This window comes from Dryobates pubescens, chromosome 15, assembly GCF_014839835.1.
Source record: "Dryobates pubescens isolate bDryPub1 chromosome 15, bDryPub1.pri, whole genome shotgun sequence".
NCBI lineage: Eukaryota > Metazoa > Chordata > Aves > Piciformes > Picidae > Dryobates > Dryobates pubescens.
In genome coordinates, this window is record NC_071626.1 from 23,768,241 (window position 1) to 23,788,131 (window position 19,891).

The window sequence follows — 19,891 nt, forward strand, 5'->3', positions numbered from 1 at the left end:
CTCTGCTGCCTGTTAGCAATCTCCTAATCTTTGAGTCCCAGTTGGGGTGGGAGTAAAACTGGCACTGCTGATTGTGGCAAGACTTCTTGTGCCAGGATCTGCATGTTGGGATTTTGAGAGCGCAGGATTTCCTTTGCTGAGATTTTCATAAAGACTTTTCTAAGTCTCATTAAAAAGCCAACACTACCAGCTGCCTGAGGTATTGAAGTCCACTGGGGAGGGTCAATATTCTAAAAAATATTCTTTTAAAATTAAGAGATTAGGAAATAGCATTTCAGAACCCAGAAGGATTTATGGACATGAGCAGGCAGTGTGTGCTTGCAGCCAAGAAGGCCAACCACATCCCGGGCTGCATTGAAAGATGCATTGTCAGCAGATTCAGAGAGGTGATTCTGCCACTTTGCTCTGCTCTGGTGAGACCTCACCTGCAGTACTGTGTACAGCTCTGGAGCCCTCAGTTTAGGAAGGACATGGACCTGATGGTCCAGAGGAGGGCCAGGAAAATGATCAGGGTGTTGGAGCACTTCTGCTACGAGGACAGGCTGAGGGAGCTGGGGATGTTCAGACTGGGGAAGAGGACGCTCCAGGGAGACCTAATAGCAACCTTCCAGTACCTGAAGGGGGCTACAAGAAGGATGGAGAAAGACTGTTTACCAATGCCTGCAGTGACAGGATGAGAGGCAACGGCTTTAAGATGGAGAAGATCAGATTCAGATTGGATGTTAAGAGAAAGTTCTTTACTAAGCCCACGGAGGTGGTTGAGGGCCCTTCCCTGGAGTTATTCAAGGTGAGGCCCTGAGCAGCTTGGTCTAGTTGGAGATGACCCTGCTGACTGCAGGGAGGTTGGACTGGATGACCTTTGGAAGTTCCCTCCATCCTGGACCACTCTATGATTCCATGATGATGTGTCTGCATCTGAGAAAACCATTCATGCAGCATGGCCTCTTTTTAATAAACATTATGAAACAAGCTATTATAGAAACATGTCACAGTTTTGGGGCCAAATCCTTCTCTTACTAATTTTAACTCCAAAACAGAGAAAGATTAGCACAGAACCAGAAACCATTATGTCCCTTTCCAAAGGCAGGAAGCAAGGAAAGTACTTTCCCTTGTCTCAGCGCTGTCCTAAATTAGAGGCTAATTCAGCTTCCGCTGAACTCAGTATAAAGGATTACACTGATTCCACCTGGAGCAGACAGCTGGTATTACCTGAACTGAAAAGAGTTCACATGCTCTCACAAATCAAGTTGAGACAGAAAATAACCAAAAGCTAATTTCCAAGTTTATTTCTTTATATTTTAATATTTCTGCACACTGCCCCTTTCCAGTCAGGCTGCTATGCTGATATCTGAGAATTGAGATCTCTAAATCCAGAGTTTGGACACCTTCAGACTACAGTGAAGCTGTTGCTGAGGTCAGGGCCATTTGGCAAATTTGGGCTCAATTACTTGGTGACTCAGAAGCTGTGGTCATCTGGGTCTAGGACTTCCCCTTAGAGCCAACTACCATACCCCTATACCATGAGAAACACAACTGTTGCAGCACATCTAGCCAAAGTGGAAGCAGGAAATACCAAGAGTCTCACATCATGAGAAAGATTGTTCTTATGAACTTTCCAGGCCACTTCTGAGAACCAAAAATTGCTGGGCAGTTGAGAAGAGCAGACAGATTTTGCATGCTAGTTCGATCCAAACCTGAACTTTGAGGGCCAGCTCATGGTCACAGTAGGAAAGGATCATGTGCTTGTGCTGCACAACTGCAAAAGCAAAACCTGATTGCACGGATGCACTGCATTCCTTCAGACCCTTGTTCATGATACAGAATACAGAATTAACCAGGTTGGATAAGACCTCAGAGATCATCATGTCCAGCCTATCACCCAACACCATCTAATCAGCTAAACCATGGCACTAAGCACCCCACCCAGTCTCTTTTTAAATACCTCCAATAACAATCCCTAGGCAGGAGAATATTTTTGTATTTGCATTTCTGTCATAGACTCATAGAATCAGTCAGGTTGGAAAAGACCTCAGAGATCATCAAGTCCAACCTATTACCTAACACCTCCTGACAACTAAACCATGGCTCCAAGTGCCACATCCAATCCTTTTTTGAACACCTCCAGGGACAGTGACTCCAGCACCTCCCTGGGCAGCACATCCCAGTGGCCAATTACTCTTTCTGGGAAGAACTTTCTCCTCACCTCCAGCCTAAACCTCCCCTGGCACAGCTTGAGTCTGTGTCCTCTTGTTCTGGTGCTAGTTGCCTGGGAGAAGAGACCAACCCCCACCTGGCTACAACCTCCCTTCAGGGAGTTGGAGAGAGCAATAAGGTCTCCCTTGAGCCTCTTCTTCTCCAGCTAAACACCCCCAGCTCCCTCAGCTGCTCCTCATACACTTCCATTCTCTTAACTGCATGTGTGGCTCAGAAATAGGCCCCACTGAATCTGTGTGTCCTGGATGGAGTGGAGATGGGAGTTTAATCATCACTTGGTTTGGAGTCTGAGACAGTCAATTTTTCTTCACAAGCCAAGAAGTACCAACAGAGATTTTCAAAACTGAGCAAAATACTTCAAATGCAGAAAATTGACCTTTCAGTGGGTGGGGACTCAGCCTTGCACTAGAAGTGGGACTCTAAAATTGTCTCAGCTTGAGCATCCAAAAATGGAGACACTAAAATCACTTTTAAAAGGCTAAATTTGCTGCTATAATATAGGTCCTGTTTAAACATTTTGAAGCATGATGAGACCTCCGGTGAGAGCTGACTGAACTCCACATAAACACAAGCAGAATGGTTGTGTGTCAAGTCCCCTTCCTACCCCATAATCAATATTTGTGGCCAGCTGCACAAATATTGTGTGCAACAATGAACACTACAAGCTGAATCGGAACTCTAACTATAATCTGCCCCTCATTTTCTGCACAGCTCTTTCCTCTGCTGTCACAATTCCTTAGGTTGTTTGGTTTTTCTAAACTTCTTTTGTCAAGCACCTCCATTAGGTCTCATTTACATAGAATACGTAGAATACATAGAATAAACCAGGTTGGAAGAGACCTTCAAGATCATCGCGTCCAACCCATCAACCAATCCAACACCACCCAAACAACTAACCCATGGCTCCAAGCACCCCGTCAAGTCTACTCCTAAAAACCTCCAGTGATGGCGACTCCACCACCTCCCCAGGCAGCCCATTCCAATGGGCAATCACTCTTTCTGTATAGAACTTTTTTCTAACATCCAGCCTGAACCTCCCCTGGCACAGCCTGAGACTGTGTCCTCTTGTTCTGGTACTGCTTGCTCTTCCACTTTCTAGAGCAACTAATTTTAGTACTGTCAATCTCTCTCATTGTTCATTAGGAACCTTTCCTCCAATCAGCTTCAGCATTCCTGCACCTGGGTCAGGGCAATCCCAAGCACCTATAGGCTGGGCAGGGACTGGCTTGAGAGCAGCCCTGAAGAAAAGGACTTGGAGGTGCTGGTTGATGAGAATCTCAACATGAGCCAGCAGTGAGCACTTGCAGCCCAGAAAACAAATCACATTCTGGGCTACATCAAGAGAAGCATAGCCCGCAGATTCTCCCTCTCTACTCTGCTCTGGGGAGACCCCACCTGGAGTACTGCCACCAGTTCTGGAGCCCCTATTACAGGAAGGTGCTGGAAGGTCTTCAAAGAAGGGCCACAAGGATGAGCAGAGGACTGAAGCTCCTCTCCTACGAAGACAGAATGAGAGACTTGGGGCTGTTCAGTCTGGAGAAGAGAAGGCTCCAAGAAGACTTAATTGTGGCCTTCCATTGTGTGAAGGGGGCTAGAAGAAAGCTGGGGAGGGACATTTTAGGGTGTCAGGCAGTGATAGGACTGGGGGGGAATGGAACAAAACTAGAAGTGGATAGATTCAGATTGGATGTTAGGGTGAAGTTCTTCCCCATGAGGGTGGTGAGACACTGGAACAGGTTGCCCAGGGAGGTGGTGGAAGCCTCATCCCTGAAGGTTTTTGCAGCCAGGCTGGATGTGTCTCTGAGCAACCTGCTGTAGTGTGAGGTGTCCCTGCCCATGGCAGGGGGTTTGGAACTAAATGATCCTTGAGGTCCCTTCCAACCCTAACAATTCTATGATTCTGTGATTCATTTGCTTTTTAGTCTCAGGTGTATCTTACTCAAAATATGATACCTTGGATGATCAAGCCAGGACCATCAATCCATGTGGCACAGTTTGCCTTCAGCACTCTCTGAGGTTGAGCTAAGCATTTACAGTGCATTCCCAATTAATCCAACAGCTAAGGCCCTTGGACTGGATCCTCTACCATCTTCAGTGCTCCTAAACAGCTGTACAGGTAGCAAGCTGCCTGCTATTAGATCTCTGTGCTGTGGCTCCCTTTAAGCTACACAGACCTAGCTGAACCCAGATAGATCCAAACCTCCAAGGCACAGATCAGTCTCAATGTTTGATTAGAATCAGGGAGTATTTTGATACCTGCTGCACTGAATCAAATGCACAGATGCTACAAAACATCATGTCCAGCTGTAACCTGAAGAGTAAATGGTTCCCAAGTCTCATTTACTTACCATACAGTAAAACACCATGGCACCAGCTCCTGTGTTTACAGTGGAAATGCAATGCAGTACATTTTGTAGGTTTTTCTCTTTAAAACAAAAGAAAAGTCTTGGGTATGCAAAGTTGCTATCATGGGGCATTGAAGTTTTGAGGGGAAATCTTTAGTTAAGGCAGTCAGCTGGCCAAAGGCACTAGATTATAATTTTTTGAGCTATTGTTATTATAGCAGGAGTAGGTCTCAGTCACAAGGAAAAAGTTCACAGTAAAGTGGAAGGAAATCAGGGAAGGATGGTTAGTTGATACCGTCCTGAAAAATTCTTTTCTAGGGTGGAAACCATCCTTGCATTCTTAACTGAACTGAGTATCCTAAAATATGTTTTTCCAAGCCAAACAGGACTTGGTGCTAAAGCCCCAAAAGAACAAAATACTTCAGCATTTACTTCACATTAAGCACAGCTTCATCCCCCTTTACTTCAGCAGGATTAACCACGTTCTTGAAGTGAAGCACATACTGAAGTTATTTTGCTGAACAAGCAGCCTTCAGTTCCTCCAGCTGAGTTTTCTGACAACATCTAAGTCAGTGGTTTACAAGTTACCTGATCTTTTTTGGAGGCAGGTTGGAGCTTCTCATCTGGCAGCTTTTCCTTTCTAGCGTCCACTTTAATCTCTATTTCTTCCCCCTTTGGTTGTTGTTTGTTTTTTTTTTTGGGGGGGGGGGGAGGGGGGGTAATAATTACTTTTTTAATAGGAAAACATCACACCCATTTGCACTTTTGCTTCTCCACACTGTGTTCATTTACCAGTCCTGTGTGCAGCCACATCTCCACCTTGTGCTGCCGTGCCCACATCTCCGTGCGCAGCTGTGCTCCCTCCACCCTCTCCAAATGCTCTCATTCCCCCAGCTGGGACTTTCTCTTTTGCTTGGCATCATGCTTTCACGTTCCAGCAAAGCCCAGTCTCGTGTCAGCATTGAACACACACCTTCCTCATATGTTTTACCAGGTGCTTGCAATATTGGGTGCCAAGATGCATCTGCCTCCACCTCATGTGTTACTGCATTAGGCCACTTTATAGAAGCTGAGGGGGGGAAGGCAGCAAAAGAATCATGCAGAGGTCTGAACATGCAAGGTTTCCTTTGAAGGATGGAGTGAGGTCAGGCATATTGTGCACAGCATCACTGGTGAGCTGTACTTTAAAAAAGAGAGAGGAAGAGAGAGAGTACAAGTAGAACAGATCTGTGAGGAAACTCCAATTGCTTTTTTTTCTCCTTGCATTACATTTCTCACAAACCACAGGTGCTCTTATTTGGGTGCAAAATGTTTACTGTACCTGCTTTATTAGGAAAGCTGCTTGGGGTTTTTCCTCTTGTGCTTTCTTCTCTTTTACCTGTTTCTCTTCTATTTTCTTTCTTTCCATCTTTTGTTTTTCCTGTAATTTCTCTGCTTCTAGCCTAGCCTTTTCTTCAGCTGCCCTCTTCTCCTCTTCTGCCTTGGCCCTCGCTCTTTCCTCAGCAGCCCTCTTCTCCTCTTCTGCCTTAGCTCTCTCCCTTTCCTCTGCTGCCCTCTTCTCCTCTTCTGCCTTAGCTCTCTCCATTTCCTCAGCTGCCTTCCTCTCCTCTTCTGCCTTAGCTCTCTCCATTTCCTCAGCTGCCTTCCTCTCCTCTTCTGCCTTAGCCTTCTCCCTTTCTTCAGCTGCCCTCTTTTCCTCCTCTGCTTTCTGTTTTTCCTCAGCCGCCTTCCTTTCTTCCTCTGCTTTTAACCTCTCTCTTTCTTCTGCCTTGAGTTTCTCCCTTTCTTCTGCTTGCTTTCTTTCCTCCTCAGCCTTTTCCTCATCCTTAAGTTTCTGTTTATCTAAGACATCACTTATGCTTTGCTCCCCTTCTGGCACAGCATTTGTATCATTCTCTATTTTGTGTTCCTCTGCATTCAAAGCTAGATTGTTTGTTTCTACTACCTCTTCCTTATCTGTGGGTTTTTCTGCTGTTACATCTACCTGATTTTCCTCTATGAGGACCTCTTTGGGTTTCTCCTCCTGTACCTCCTCCTTGTCTGTTTCTTCTTTTTTCCCCTCTTCTTCCCCATCTTGCCTCCAGTTGTTCCTTTGGTATGATTTGGTAACGGTTTCTGTTTCCTCAGTCTCATAGCGTCCTCGGCGCGTTTCAGCCTTTTCCTCTTTTCCCGTGGTCTCATTCTCTTCCACACTGGTCACTGCTTTCCTGCTGGGCTGTGACAAGCTCCCATCTGTGATCGTAGGGTCAAGCTCCTTCTGACGTTCCAGAGCTTCCTGTAGGCGTTTTTGGCGCCTCTCCTCCCGTCTTGCCAGTCTCTCCAGCAATGCAGCTTCGTCATCGGGTCCCCTTGTGCTTGTAGCATTCTTGGTTTCCTCTTCTGCCACGCTACAGAAAAGTGACAATTTTGCATTACAGGAAAATCATCTTTCTAACAGCACATCATAGAATAGAATCATAGATTCAATAGGTTTGGAAAAGACCTCAGAGATCATCAGGTCCAACTTATCACCCAACACCTCATGACTACTAAACCATGGCTCCAAGTGCCACGTCAAATCCTTTTTTGAACTCCTCCAGGGATGGTGACTCCACCACCTCCCTGGGCAGCACATTCCAATGGCCAATCCCTCTTTCTGTGAAGACCTTTCCCCTGACCTCCAGCCTAAACCTCCCTGGCACAGCTTGAGGCTGTGTCTTCTTGTTCTGTCACAGCTTGCCTGGGAGAAGAGACCAACCCCCACCTGGCTACAACCCCCCTTCAGGGAGTTGTAGACAGCAAGAAGGTCTCCCCTGAGCCTCCTCTTCTCCAGTCTAAACAACCCCAGCTTCCTCAGCATCTCCTCACAGGGCTGTGCTCCAGACATCTCCCCAGCTTTGTTGCCCTTCTCTGGACTCGTTCAAGTGTCTCTGCTGGCCACACTGTTCCTGATGCAGGCCAGGATGCCAGTGGCCTTCTTGGCCACCTGGGCACACTCTGCCTCATGTTCAGCCTAGTATCAACCAGTACCCCCAGGTCCCTTTCTGCCTGGCTGCTCTCCAGCCACTCCGACCCCAGCCTGTAGCACTGCAATATGCACTTAGCTGTTTCAGGAAAGAAAGCAAGCTTGTTGTAACACCGTTCCATGCTTTGAAAGCACAACAGGTTGCATACTTCAAATTTTAGCAAAACAGTTCCAGGGATTAATGTTGGCATTCCTACAGCATTTCACAATGTCAGAGCCTGGAAAGGTTCCTTTCTGGGCCAGCTCCAACAGCTGCTGAAGTCCCCAGGAGTCTTACTGACTTCAGTAGGCACTGAAAGGATCTCTGACACTTGGAGCAGCTGAAATATAATGAACAGTCCTGAAAAAATCATCCCCTTCTTCTGCACCCTGCAGCAGAGTACTTGGAAGACCTTAGCTTGGTTTAAGGTCTTCTTCATCTTGGCCTGAGGCATTCATGTCTTACAGACAATCTTCCCACCAGGCAAAGGTTTTAAAGAAACGACACAGCCAGGTACTTCCTGACTTCAGTGAACTTCTCTAGCAACAAGAAACTGCTCCTGTTCAGCAACAACATCCACAAATAGAGTCCATAATTGGGACAGTCTGGCAAATAAGGGTGCAGTGATGTGATTGTCTGTACAGGGATAATGATATGCTAGAAAATGCAGCAAGCACAGCACGTAGTTCAAAGGAAAGGGAAGGGTGTCCCTGCCCATGGCAGGGGGGATGGAATTAGATGATTCTTGGGGTCCCTTCCAACCCTGATAATTCTGTGATTAATGCCTGCAGGTATCAGGACTGAATCTCACTCTCAGTCCCTGGGGGTCTTTTTCAAAGTTCAGCTGTCTGGTTGTCTTGTGTGCAGGTTTCTTCCCTCTTTCTAGCTCTTTTTACCCCTCTATCATGGAAACGATATTAAAGACTATAATCAGAAATGTTGCTGGTTTCCTATATATATCTATTCTCCTTGGGTTTAATACAATGCTACTTGTGCTCAGTATCTATATCACAGCATCACAGTATCGCCAAGGTTGGAAGAGACCTCGAGGATCATCGAGTCCAACCTGTCACCACAAACCTCATGACTAGACCACAAGTGCCACATCCAATCCCCTCTTGAACACCTCCAGGGATGGTGACTCCACCACCTCCCTGGGCAGCACATTCCAATGACGAACGACTCGCTTGGTGAAGAACTTTCTCCTCACCTCCAGCCTAAACTTCCCCTGGCACAGCTTGAGACTGTGTCCCCTTGTTCTGGTGCTGGTTGCTTGGGAGAAGAGACCAACCCCTTCCTAGCTACAACCACCTTTCAGGTAGTTGTAGAGAGCAAAGAGGTCACCCCTGAGCCTCCTCTTCTGCAGGCTAAGCAACCCCAGCTCCCTCAGCCTCTCCTCACAGGGCTGTGCTCAAGGCCTCTCCCCAGCCTTGTTGCCCTTCTCTGGACACGTTCAAGTGTCTCAATGTCCTTCTTAAACTGAGAGGCCCAGAACTGGAAACAGGACTCAAGGTGTGGCCTGACCAGTGCAGTGTACAGGGGCACAATGACCTCCCTGCTCCTGCTGGCCACACTATTCCTAATGCAGGCTAGGATGCCACCTGGGCACACTGCTGGCTCATGTTTAGGCGGCTGTCAATCAGCACCCCCAGGTCCCTCTCTGTTTGGCAGCTCTCAGCCACTCTGACCCCAGCCTGTAGCTCTGCATGGGGTTGCTGTGGCCAAAGTGCAGCACCTGGCACTTGGACTTGTTGAATGCCATCCTGTTGGACTCTGCCCATCTGTCCAGTTGGTCGAGGTCCCTCTGCAGAGCCTTTCTACCCTCTCACTGACCAACATCTGCTCCCAGCTTGGTGTTATCTGCAAATTATGCTGATGACTGTCTCAACCCCCTCATCCAGATCATCAATGAAGATGGTAAAGAGAATGGGGCCCAGCACTGATCCCTGGGGGACGCCACTGGTGCCTGGCCGCCAGCTGGATGTGGCACCATTCACCACCACTCTCTGGGCTCGACCCTCCAGCCAGTTCCTAACCCAGCACAGAGTGCTGCTGTCCAAGCCACAAACTGACAACTTAGCCAGCAGTTTGCTGTGGGGGATGGTGTCAAAGGCCTTGCTGCAGTCCAGGTAGACCACATCCACAGCCTGCCCCACATCCACCAGGTGGAGGTGGTTGGAGCCCCATCCCTGGAGATATTCAAGGTGAGGCTCGACAGGGCTCTGGGCAACCTGATGTAGTTGAGGATGTCCCTGCAGATGGGGTTGGACTGGATGACCTTCAGAGGTCCCTTCCAACCCAGACCATTCTGTAATTCTGTGATCTATTAGCTTGATATAACAATGTTTATTGTGTAATGGCTACTGAAAACCTGGATGTTTTACTTGTGACTGTGTGGCTCAATAAATGACAGACAGGCTGGAAGGGAAGCTCTGCCTACTCAGCTTGTGACAAGTGGTACCTCACTCCATAAGCTTTTCTGCTGCTCATAGCTGTATGACCCTGACAACACCAGATGAGGGCTAAGGTCTAGCATTCACATCCAGCACTTTACAGGCATGTTTCATCTGAAACCTGATTGGTGTCCACTAATCCCATGTACCTTGGCCCTAGGACACCATGCCCCCTCTTAAATAGGATAAAAGATGTAGAGGTTTGTGAGGCCAGACACAGTCATGCCTGAGGGAATCTGAGAGCAGGATACATCAGAGAGATTGCACCCCATGCCCCATGACTGATTTGCCTTTTAGACAGCCCTGAGGACACCCTGGGAATGGGTAATGAGCACAGCCTCTAACTTAGCTTCAGTGATGCTTCCACCCCTGTGCAGACACAGCCAGAGGCACAGCTCACAGTGCCAGGCCAAACCCGGTGCTTAAACTTTAAGTAGCAAAACTGACTTCTTCAAGACATTTTTCTACTCTGAACAAAAGTCACTGCTGACTTGTCAGTAAAAAACAACAGACATTTACCTGTTTTGGGTACTAGTTTCTGTTTTCTCTGTTACTTCTCCTGACAGATCTCCTTCTTCCATTTGCCTCAGCCTCTCCTGTCGAGCTCGTCGGCGACGTTCCCTGGCAGCTTCTTCCTCATCATCATCATTTCTTTGGTAGGACAGACTGCAACAGAGAATTAGGGGTAAAGAAATGAAAGGGCTACAGGCTGTAGGACACTGTGAGTGAAAAAATAATTAGAAAAAGCAGTTGGCCAGAGTACAGTAAGCATGGTTTTGGTGGCTGCTCCACAGAAAACATACTGAGCACTTGAGATGTATTATTGCAAAGCTTGGTTTGGGTTTCTTCAGAAAGGAACTTGACAAAGTAGTCAGAGCAGCCACATCACACTTCCAGTTTGCTCCTAGAAAATACCAAGACCATAGAAGCCCAGCTCTATAGAATACATAGAATACATAGAATAAACCAGATTGGAAGAGACCTTCAAGATCATCACATCCAACCCCTCAAGCAATCCAACACCACCTAAACAACTAACCCATGGCACCAAGCACCCCATCAAGTCTCCTCCTGAACACCTCCAATGATGGTGACTCCACCACCTCCCCCGGCAGCCCATTCCAATGGGCAATCACTCTCTCTGTGAAGAACTTCTTCCTAACAGCCAGCCAAAACCTCCCCTGGTGCAGCCTGAGACTGTGTCCTCTTGTTCTGGTACTGGCTGCCTGGGAGAAGAGACCAACATCCGTCTGTCTACAACCTCGCTTCAGGTAGTTGTAGAGAGTAATAAGGTCACCCCTGAGTCTCCTCTTCTCTAGGCTATAGGTGAGCAAACATCCTGCCAGAATGCACACAGCAGCGTTTGGCTATCGCTCAGGCCCTCATACTTGAGATCAGACTTAGCCAAACAGCTTTTCAGTAGCCTCCTCTAACTATCACAGGCTGAAAATGGTGACAGCACTCCAACACTGAAAGACTAGAAAGCCGGGAGACACAAGTGTGACAACAGCTTTCAGTGTCTGCTTCTGAATGCCAAACATCTAACACCTACAAAATTGTTGTAAGCCAGAGCCCTGCCAGGCCGAATAGAATAGAATAGAATAGAATAGAATAGAATAGAATAGAATAGAATAGAATAGAATAGAATAACCAGGTTGGAAGATACCTTCAAGATCATCAAGTCCAACCTATTATCCAACACCACCTAATCAACTAAACCATGGCACCAAGCACCCTATCAAGTCTCCTAAACACCTCCAATGATGGTGACTCCACCACCTCACTGGCCAGCACATTCCAATGGGCAATCACTCTCTCTGTGTAGAACTTCTTCCTAACCTCCAGCCTAAACCTCCCCTGGTGCAGCTTGAGACTGTGTCCTCTTGTTCTGGTGCTGGTTGCCTGGGAGAAGAGACCAACCCCCACCTGGCTACAATCTCCCTTCAGGGAGTTGTAGAGAGCGATAAGGTCTCCCCTGAGCCTCCTCTTCTCCAGGCTAAGCAACCCCAGCTCCCTCAGCCTCTCCTCACAGGTCTTTTTCTCCAGACCCCTCCCCAGCTTTGTTGCCCTCCTCTGGACACCTTCCAGAAACTCAGCATCTTTCCTAAACTGAGGGGCCCAAAAAGAGTCTCTCTCAAGTGAAACTGCATCAGTAAACTGACCACAGACATCCCCCTTGTTGGTAAGATTTCTGGCTGCAAAAAACACAACTATGATCTTTTTAGCTCTGAACTCCTTATGTAAAGGCATAGGAGAGAGAGGGCAGTCTGTTCTTAGCCTGTGGCAGCTGGATAATGGCCACGATTCAGCCAATTTATCCTTGCAGTGAGACCACAGGAGGATGAAGCAGTTTATTCTGCTCTCCATACCCACACAGAACACTCCTACACAGCAAGAACAACCACTTTTGAAAGCCCCTTTAAATGCCTTTTAAAAACCACTGGTTACCCAGAAAACTAAAAAAGGAAAGGGGAAAAAAAAGTACCCTAAGCAAAAACTCCCACAAAATGGTACCCATGAAATCAGTCCAATGAAAACAGACATGTATTTCCTGTCCTTGGACACATAGATCATCTGCTGAGAAAGCTGACAATCTCTCTCAACATCCTTTTAAGTACATCCATTGCCTCACTGCATACCACAGCAGTGTCCTCCAGGGAGCAAGCACACCAGCTAGGAGCTCCACCCATACACATCACCTGAGGTATTCAATTCTGTTCACCAGCACAGATGCATTAAACTCCCCCAATAATCTGGAAATAGTCAGATTCACTAACAGGAGTGTTTTACAGATCTGTGTCACATTTACCACCCCTCTTCCCAGACAGTACTTCTACAGAGTATTTTACTTGCCTTGGAAATAGAATTTCTGCTGGAGTGAATCTGACAGACTGAGAGAGTTGGGGCTGTTCAGTCTGGAGAAGAGAAGGCTCTGAGGAGACCTAACTGTGGCCCCCCAGTATCTGAAGGGTCCCACAAGAAAGCTGGGGAGGGACTTTTTAGGGTGTCAGGGAGGGATAGGACTGGGGGGAATGGAACAAAACTAGTAATGGGTAGATTCAGATTGGATGTTAGGAAGAAGTCCTTCCCCATGAGGGTGGTGAGACACTGGCACAGGCTGCCCAGGGAGGTGGTGGAAGCCTCATTCCTGGAGGTTTTTAAGGCCAGCCTGGATGTGGCTGTGAGCAACCTGATCTAGTGTGAAGTGTCCCTGCCCATGATAGCAGGGTTGGAACTGGATGATCCTTGATGTCCCTTCCAACCCTAATGATTCTATGATTCTATGATTCATAGCACTATCCCTTGAATACCTTCCCCAATTAGATACAACTACCTATTCAGCAAGCTCTTTCCCATACAACCTTGTGGGAAACCTTTGCATCTATCACAGATTTGTTTTCTCTGTGGTCCACCCCAAGAAATGAGATCATTCATCCTGTATCGCAGAGTCACAGAATCACAGAATGTTATGTGTTGAAAGCAACCTCAAAAGATCATCTTGCCCAAACCCCCCTTGCCAGAGCAGGATCACCTAGGGCAGGTCACACAGGAACATGTCCAGGCAGGTTTTGAAGGTCTCCAGAGAAGGAGACTCCACAGCTTCTCTGGGCATCCTGCTCCAGTGCTCCAGCACTTTCAAACTGCTGCACACCCACTTGCAACCTAACCTCCTTCTAAGACCTTTGCCTTTCATTACCTAACATCAGAGCAGCTGAAGCAACATCTATTCACTTGTACATCTCCAAATCCGCGTCAGATGGAGGGCATCAGTAAAATGTGCTTGATGACAAATTTCACTGCCAGACTCAGCCTACAGTAGCTGCATTTGTTGCCCTTCTGCTCTTGGAAAGACCTTCTCTTTACCCAGGCTCTTCCTGAAAGGATGGGTGGGGTGAGAAGGACTTTGTTCTAATACCCCCAGGGGGTAGTGCTTTTTGTGTCACTGTTGATATTTGGTCCCATTCTATTTGTGACTGCATATGTTTTACTTGGTTTTTTTTCTTCTTTTCTTATTGTTCATTTAATTTGTGTTATGATAGGGCAGGCTTCAAGACATGGCTATAAACAACCATCAAACTTCACCTCAAAAGAAACCCCAAAACCAAAGAAAAAATGCACACAGAGGATTATGTCTCTTGTCAAGCTTTGCATGTCAAATGTCAGCTGTATTTCACTCAAAAGTGCTGAAGTTTGCTGATGACACAGAACTGGATGGAGTGGCTGACACTGGAGGGTTGTGTTGCCATTCAGCAAGACATAGAAAGGCTGAGAGCTGGGCAAGGAGAAATGGAATGAAATTCAACAAGGGCAAGGGGGGAATCTTGCAGATGGGAAAGAACAACCCCATGGATCAGTATAGGTTGGGGACTCACCTGGTGGAGAGCAGCGAGGGGGAAAAAGACCTGGGGGTCCCAGTGGATGGGAGGCTGATCGTGAGCCAACAATGTGCTCTTGTGGCCAAGAAGGCCAATGCCATTCTGGGGTGGATTAGAAGGGCTGTGGTTAGTTGGTCGAGAGAGGTTCTCCTCCCCCTCTACTCTGCCCTGGTGAGGCCACATCTGGAATATTGTGTCCAGTTCTGGGGCCCTCAGTTCAAGAAGGACCTCAGGGAACTGCTTGAAAGAGTCCAGCACAGAGCCACAAAAAGGATGAAGGGAGTGGAACATCTTCCTTATGAGGAGAGCCTGAGGGAGCTGAGGACCCTTTAGCTTGGAGGGGAGGAGACTGGATAAAGATATGCAGGGTGAGTGCCAAAAGGATGGGGTCAGGCTCTGCTGGGGGATGCCCAATGCCAGCACAAGGAGCAATGGTGGAAACTGAGGCATAGGAAGTTCCATGGAAACAGGAGGAAAAAAAATTTCACTATGAGGATGACTGAGCACTGGAACAGGCTGCCCAGGGGGGTTGTGGAGTCTCCCTCTGTGGACATACTCAAGACCTGCCTGGATGCATTCCTGTGTGATCTGGTGTAGATGATCCTGCTCTGGCAGGGGGGTTGGACTGGATGAGCTTTCAAGGTCCCTTCCAGCCCTTAACATTCTGTGATTCTGTAAAAATGTGGTGAATGGTGGGGGGCAGCTGTGGGGAAAACTGCTCTTTCTAATCTTTCCTCCATACCTTAACTAGAGTTGCCAGCACTCTTCTCAGATCTGCACAAGAAGATTCATGTTTATGAGGGAACAAGCAGAATCTCAATCCAAAATGCTCACATTTCAAAAAGAGCTAGTGAGTGAAAAGAAGGGGAATGTGCTGGAGTCATGCAGACATAGCACTGCAGCCTTCAGTCCAGTGCTGTGCATGACAGCTGTTATTAACACCCATATTTTCCACATATTTCTCCATTTGACATGCACCATTTTTTTTCACATTAAATATCACAGGCTCACAGGATGATGGGGGTTGAAAGGGACCTCTGGAGATCTTCCAGTCCAACCCCCCTGACAGAGCAGGACCATAGAATCTAGCACAGGTGGTGCAGGAACACATCCAGACAGAGCTGGAAAGTCTCCAGAGAAGGAGACAAATACAGAAGACACAAGTGAATAAAACTAACCAATGGCTGGTAATTAAACCCAGACAAATTAAAACTGGAAATGAAGCACAAGTTTTTAACAGTGAGGGTGATTAAATACCAGCACTGGTTAGGCCACACCTTGAGTTCTGTGTCCAGTTCTGGGCCCCTCAGTTTAAGAAGGACATTGAGACTCTTGAACATGTCCAGAGAAGGGCAACAAAGCTGGGGAGAGGTCTGGAGCACAGCCCTATGAGGAGAGGCTGAGGGAGCTAGGGTTGCTTAGTCTGGAGAAGAGGAGGCTCAGGGGAGACCTTCTTGCTGTGTACAACTACCAGAAGGAAGGTTGTAGCCAGGTGCGGGTTGGTCTCTTCCCCCAGGCAACCAGCACTAGAACAAGAGGACACAGTATCAAGCTGCACCAGGGGAGGTTTAGGCTGGAAGTGAGGTGAAAGCTCTTCCCAGAAAGAGAGATTGGCCATTGGAATGTGCTGCCCAGGGAGGTGGTGGAGTCACTGTCCCTGGAGGTGTTCAAAAAGGGATTGGACGTGGCACTTGGTGCCATGGTTTAGTTAGTCATGAAGGGTGGGGTGGCAGGTTGGACTTGATGGTCTTTGAGGTCTTTTCCAACCTTATTGATTCTGTGAGTCTATGAAATATACAAGAACTGATGGAACATCCACCTCTTCAATCTCCATACTAAGACAGATGTCTTTTCGGAAGCTATACTCCAGTAAAATACCAATTCTTGGGCTCATTCTAGGCACAGCTTGGTGAAATTCCATTGTCTCTTAGGTGTGGCCAATTTGGGTAGATTATAGAGTGGAGCATGGTAGGCTTAAACACTACAGTCTTCTATTCAAAGAAGGTACATCCTTACTCTTTCTCCTCACAGCGTGTCCCTGTCTCACAGATATTTTTTCACCCACCCGCTCACCAGAGCTACCCAGAAAATACTCCTTCGTGGTCAAATTACCCAGATATCCACATAGTACTCTGGAGAACTATGAAATCTCCTTCTCTGGAGCTATTCAAAACCTGCCTGGATGCATTCCTGTGTGATCTGCTCTAGGTGATCCTGCACAGGCAGGGGGGTTGGACTGGATGAGCTTTCCAACCTGGTTTATTCTATTCTATTCTATTCCAACCCCTAAAATTCTGTGATATGAACACAGTGCCACACTTCTCAGTGTACTCCATCTCATTGTCATCATTTTTCATACTATGTGTTTCTAATATCCTTTCTTATCTTTAATACATTACATTTAAGGATTTCCTTTAGTGATTATTTTTCTTTGAGGGTAATTATTTTTCTTCTGGATAACTCCTTCTTCAAGAGGTTAGCAGAACATTCTTTCTGTCAGATCTCCCATCCTTAATTTCCCCCCATACCTTTAGAAGCCTTTCTCTTACTCTAAACTTTGACCTAAAATCCCCAAAAGCTAAACCAGTGTGCTTTTTAACAACTATTTTTACGTTGTTGTTGTTTCAGCTGAAGAAAATCTCTAGATTATTTACACTGGTTAAGGATCTGGCTGTAAGATTGTTATTTTGTTTGCATGATGAAGCAGTTAAGCGTGGGAAAGAAAAGGTTTGCTGAGAGGTTCAACTTCTGTGCATTTTTCCATATAATTTATTTCCTTTGGGGTTTTTTTTGAGATTTAGGTTATTTTTCCCACAGGTAAGGAAATAGTAGGTGTGCTCATAGAATCATAGAATTGTCAGGGTTGGAAGGGACCTCAAGGATCATCCAGTTCCAAGCCCCCTGCCATGGGCAGGGACACCTCACACTACAGCAGGTTGCTCACAGCCACATCCAGCCTGGCTGCAAAAACCTCCAGAGATGAGGCTTCCACCACCTCCCTGGGCAACCTGTGCCAGTCTCTCAACACCTTCCTGGGGAAGAACTTCTTCCTAACATCTAATCTAAATCTCCCCTCCTCTAGCTTGGATCCATTCCCCCTAGTCCTATCTGACGCTCCCTGACTCCCTAAGAAGTCCCTCCGCAGCATTCTTGTAGTCCCCTTCAAATACTGGAAGGCCACAGGGAAGGTCTCCACAGAGCCTTCTATCCTCTCCAGACTGAACAAGCCCAACTCCCTCAGTCTGTCTCCATAGGAGAGCAGCTCCAGCTCTCTGCTCATCCTCATGGCCCTTCTCTGGACATGCTCCAGCACCTCCAGATCTTTCTTGTAATGGGGGCTGCACACAATACTCCAGGTGGGGTCTCACCAGAGTGGTCAGGGGGAGAATGACCTCTCTTGACCTGCTGGCCACACTTCTCTTGATGCAGCCCAGGAAGTGATTCCCTTTAGAGAGCTGATTCTAAAAAACTAAGGTATAAGCAATCCACATTGGAGAATGAACTATAAAAAGTGATATGCAGGGAAATAACTACAAGACAAAATGTCTCCTTGCTGATGAAGAAAATACTCAGTGACTGCCAAGTCTAAAGTAGCCAGGGGTTTCATTTCATTCTGAAGATGGCACTCCGAGGACAGATCCTCAGTTCCCCAAACACTGTTTTGTGTTGAAAAACTAAGCTTCAGTTGCACAGATGCTCAGGATTTCCAATTACTTGCCTCATCTCCTGCAACTTCCTGCTCACAACAACACAGTTGCTTGGATTATAGATGTAAGCCCTAGAACCTGGGCCTCACAGCTAGAGCCTGTCTCTAACTGCATCTAACTACATTCTCCCCCTCTACTCTGCTCTGATGAGACCCCACCTGGAGCACTGCCTCCAGTTCTGGAGCCTCTATTACAAGAAGGATCTGGAGGTGCTGGAATGTGTCCAGAGAAGAGCCATGAGGATGAGCAAGAGGGCTGGAGCTGCTCTGCTATGAGTACAGACTGAGAGAGTTGGGGTTACTCAGTCTGGAGAAGAGAAGGCTCTGAGGAGACCTAATTGTGGCCTTCCAGTACCTGAAGGGGGCTATAAGAAAGCTGGGGAGGGACTTTTGAGGGTGTTAGGGAGTGATAGGACTGGGGGGAATGGTACAAAACTAGCAATGGGTAGACTGAGATTGGATATTAGGAAGAAGTTCTTCCCCATGAGGATGGTGAGAGACTGGCACAGGTTGCCCAGGGAAGTGGTGGAAACCTCATGCCTGGAGGTTTTTAAGGCCAGGCTGGATGTGGCTGTGAGCAACCTGCTGTGGTGTGAGGTGTCCCTGGCCATGGCAGGGGGTTTGGAACTACATGATCGTTGAGGTCCCTTCCAATGCTAACAATTCTATGATTCTACGATCAATGCATCTCTCTGCCCTAAGGCAGAATGACTCATGCACAGCCTTTTCCCTTTCAGTTTTTGGTGTGTGTTTTTTTTTTAAATTTCACTCCTGATTTAAAACTGATGATCTGTTTCATAATCTGAAATGCAAGCAGATTCACCAGCCACCCTCAAACAGCTCTGGGAAATCGCCTTTGAGTATCTCAGCATAAATCGTACTCAGGGCTGCAAACGTGAAGGGTAAAAACCTTCAGCTACTGAAACAATGTCAAATTTGCCTCCAACATATATTATGCTTAGATAAAAGCACTTGCTGGAAATGTCCCAGGGAAAAGCATGTAATTCTCTCAAGATGTGAAGTCTGTAATTCTCTGTAGCTTTGCTTCATCCACAACAGACTTGCCATTGACCTGGCAGTGAGCAGTGCAGTATGTTTAACCTCGTTTCATTTAGAAGTTTCACATGAAAAGAAGGGGGTGGAAAAAGAAGTCGTCACTGGACAGAAGACAATAAATGGCCAAGTGCCTTCTAGCTAATAACTGTTACTTTTTACTGCTTTCCTTCAAGCTTAGTAGAAGTGACCCAGAAATCTGTTATTCTGGCTGATGACAAACATGCAAAGAAAAAACTCGTGCAAAAGAAGCTGACATTTTCAAACTTAAAATAAGAGGGAGCAAAACCCAGTTAGTATTAGAAAGGAAATGACAGAGAGAGGACCTAATCAATGTCTACAAATGTGTGAGGGCTGGATGTCAGGAAGGAAGGGACATTTCATAGCCATCTGTAATAATCTGTTTCAACTGCCCTGGCGAGGCCCCTCCAAGAATATTGCATCCAATTCTGGTCTCCCCAGTTCAGGAGGGACAGGGATCTGCTTGAGAGAGTCCACGGGAGGGCTACAAGGATGCTGAAGGGACTGGAGCACTGCCTGGTGAGGAAAGGCTGAGAGACCTGATGTTGTTCAGTCTGGAGAGAAGACAGCTGAGAGGGGATTTAATAAATGTCTGAGGGCTGAGTGTCAGGAAAGAAGGGACAGGGACAGGCTCTACTCACTTGTGCCCTGGGATAGGACAAGGGGCAATGGATGGAAACTACAGCACAGGAGGTTCTACCTCAACATGAGGAAGAACTTATTTACTGCAAGATTCACA

General features: G+C 47.0%; 1 protein-coding gene across 1 annotated transcript in view; it reads right to left on the bottom strand.

Annotated features, from left to right (window-relative positions):
- Nucleotides 1-19,891, bottom strand: part of CALD1 (caldesmon 1) — a 131,226-nt gene that overhangs the window by 30,575 nt on the left and 80,760 nt on the right. The window contains exons 3-5 of the mRNA XM_009902788.2: nt 10,516-10,662; nt 5,881-6,946; nt 5,148-5,231 (exon numbers count right to left, since the gene is read on the bottom strand). Coding sequence (XP_009901090.2) covers nt 5,148-5,231; nt 5,881-6,946; nt 10,516-10,662 — 1,297 coding nt within the window. The remainder of the gene's footprint in view (nt 1-5,147; nt 5,232-5,880; nt 6,947-10,515; nt 10,663-19,891) is intronic.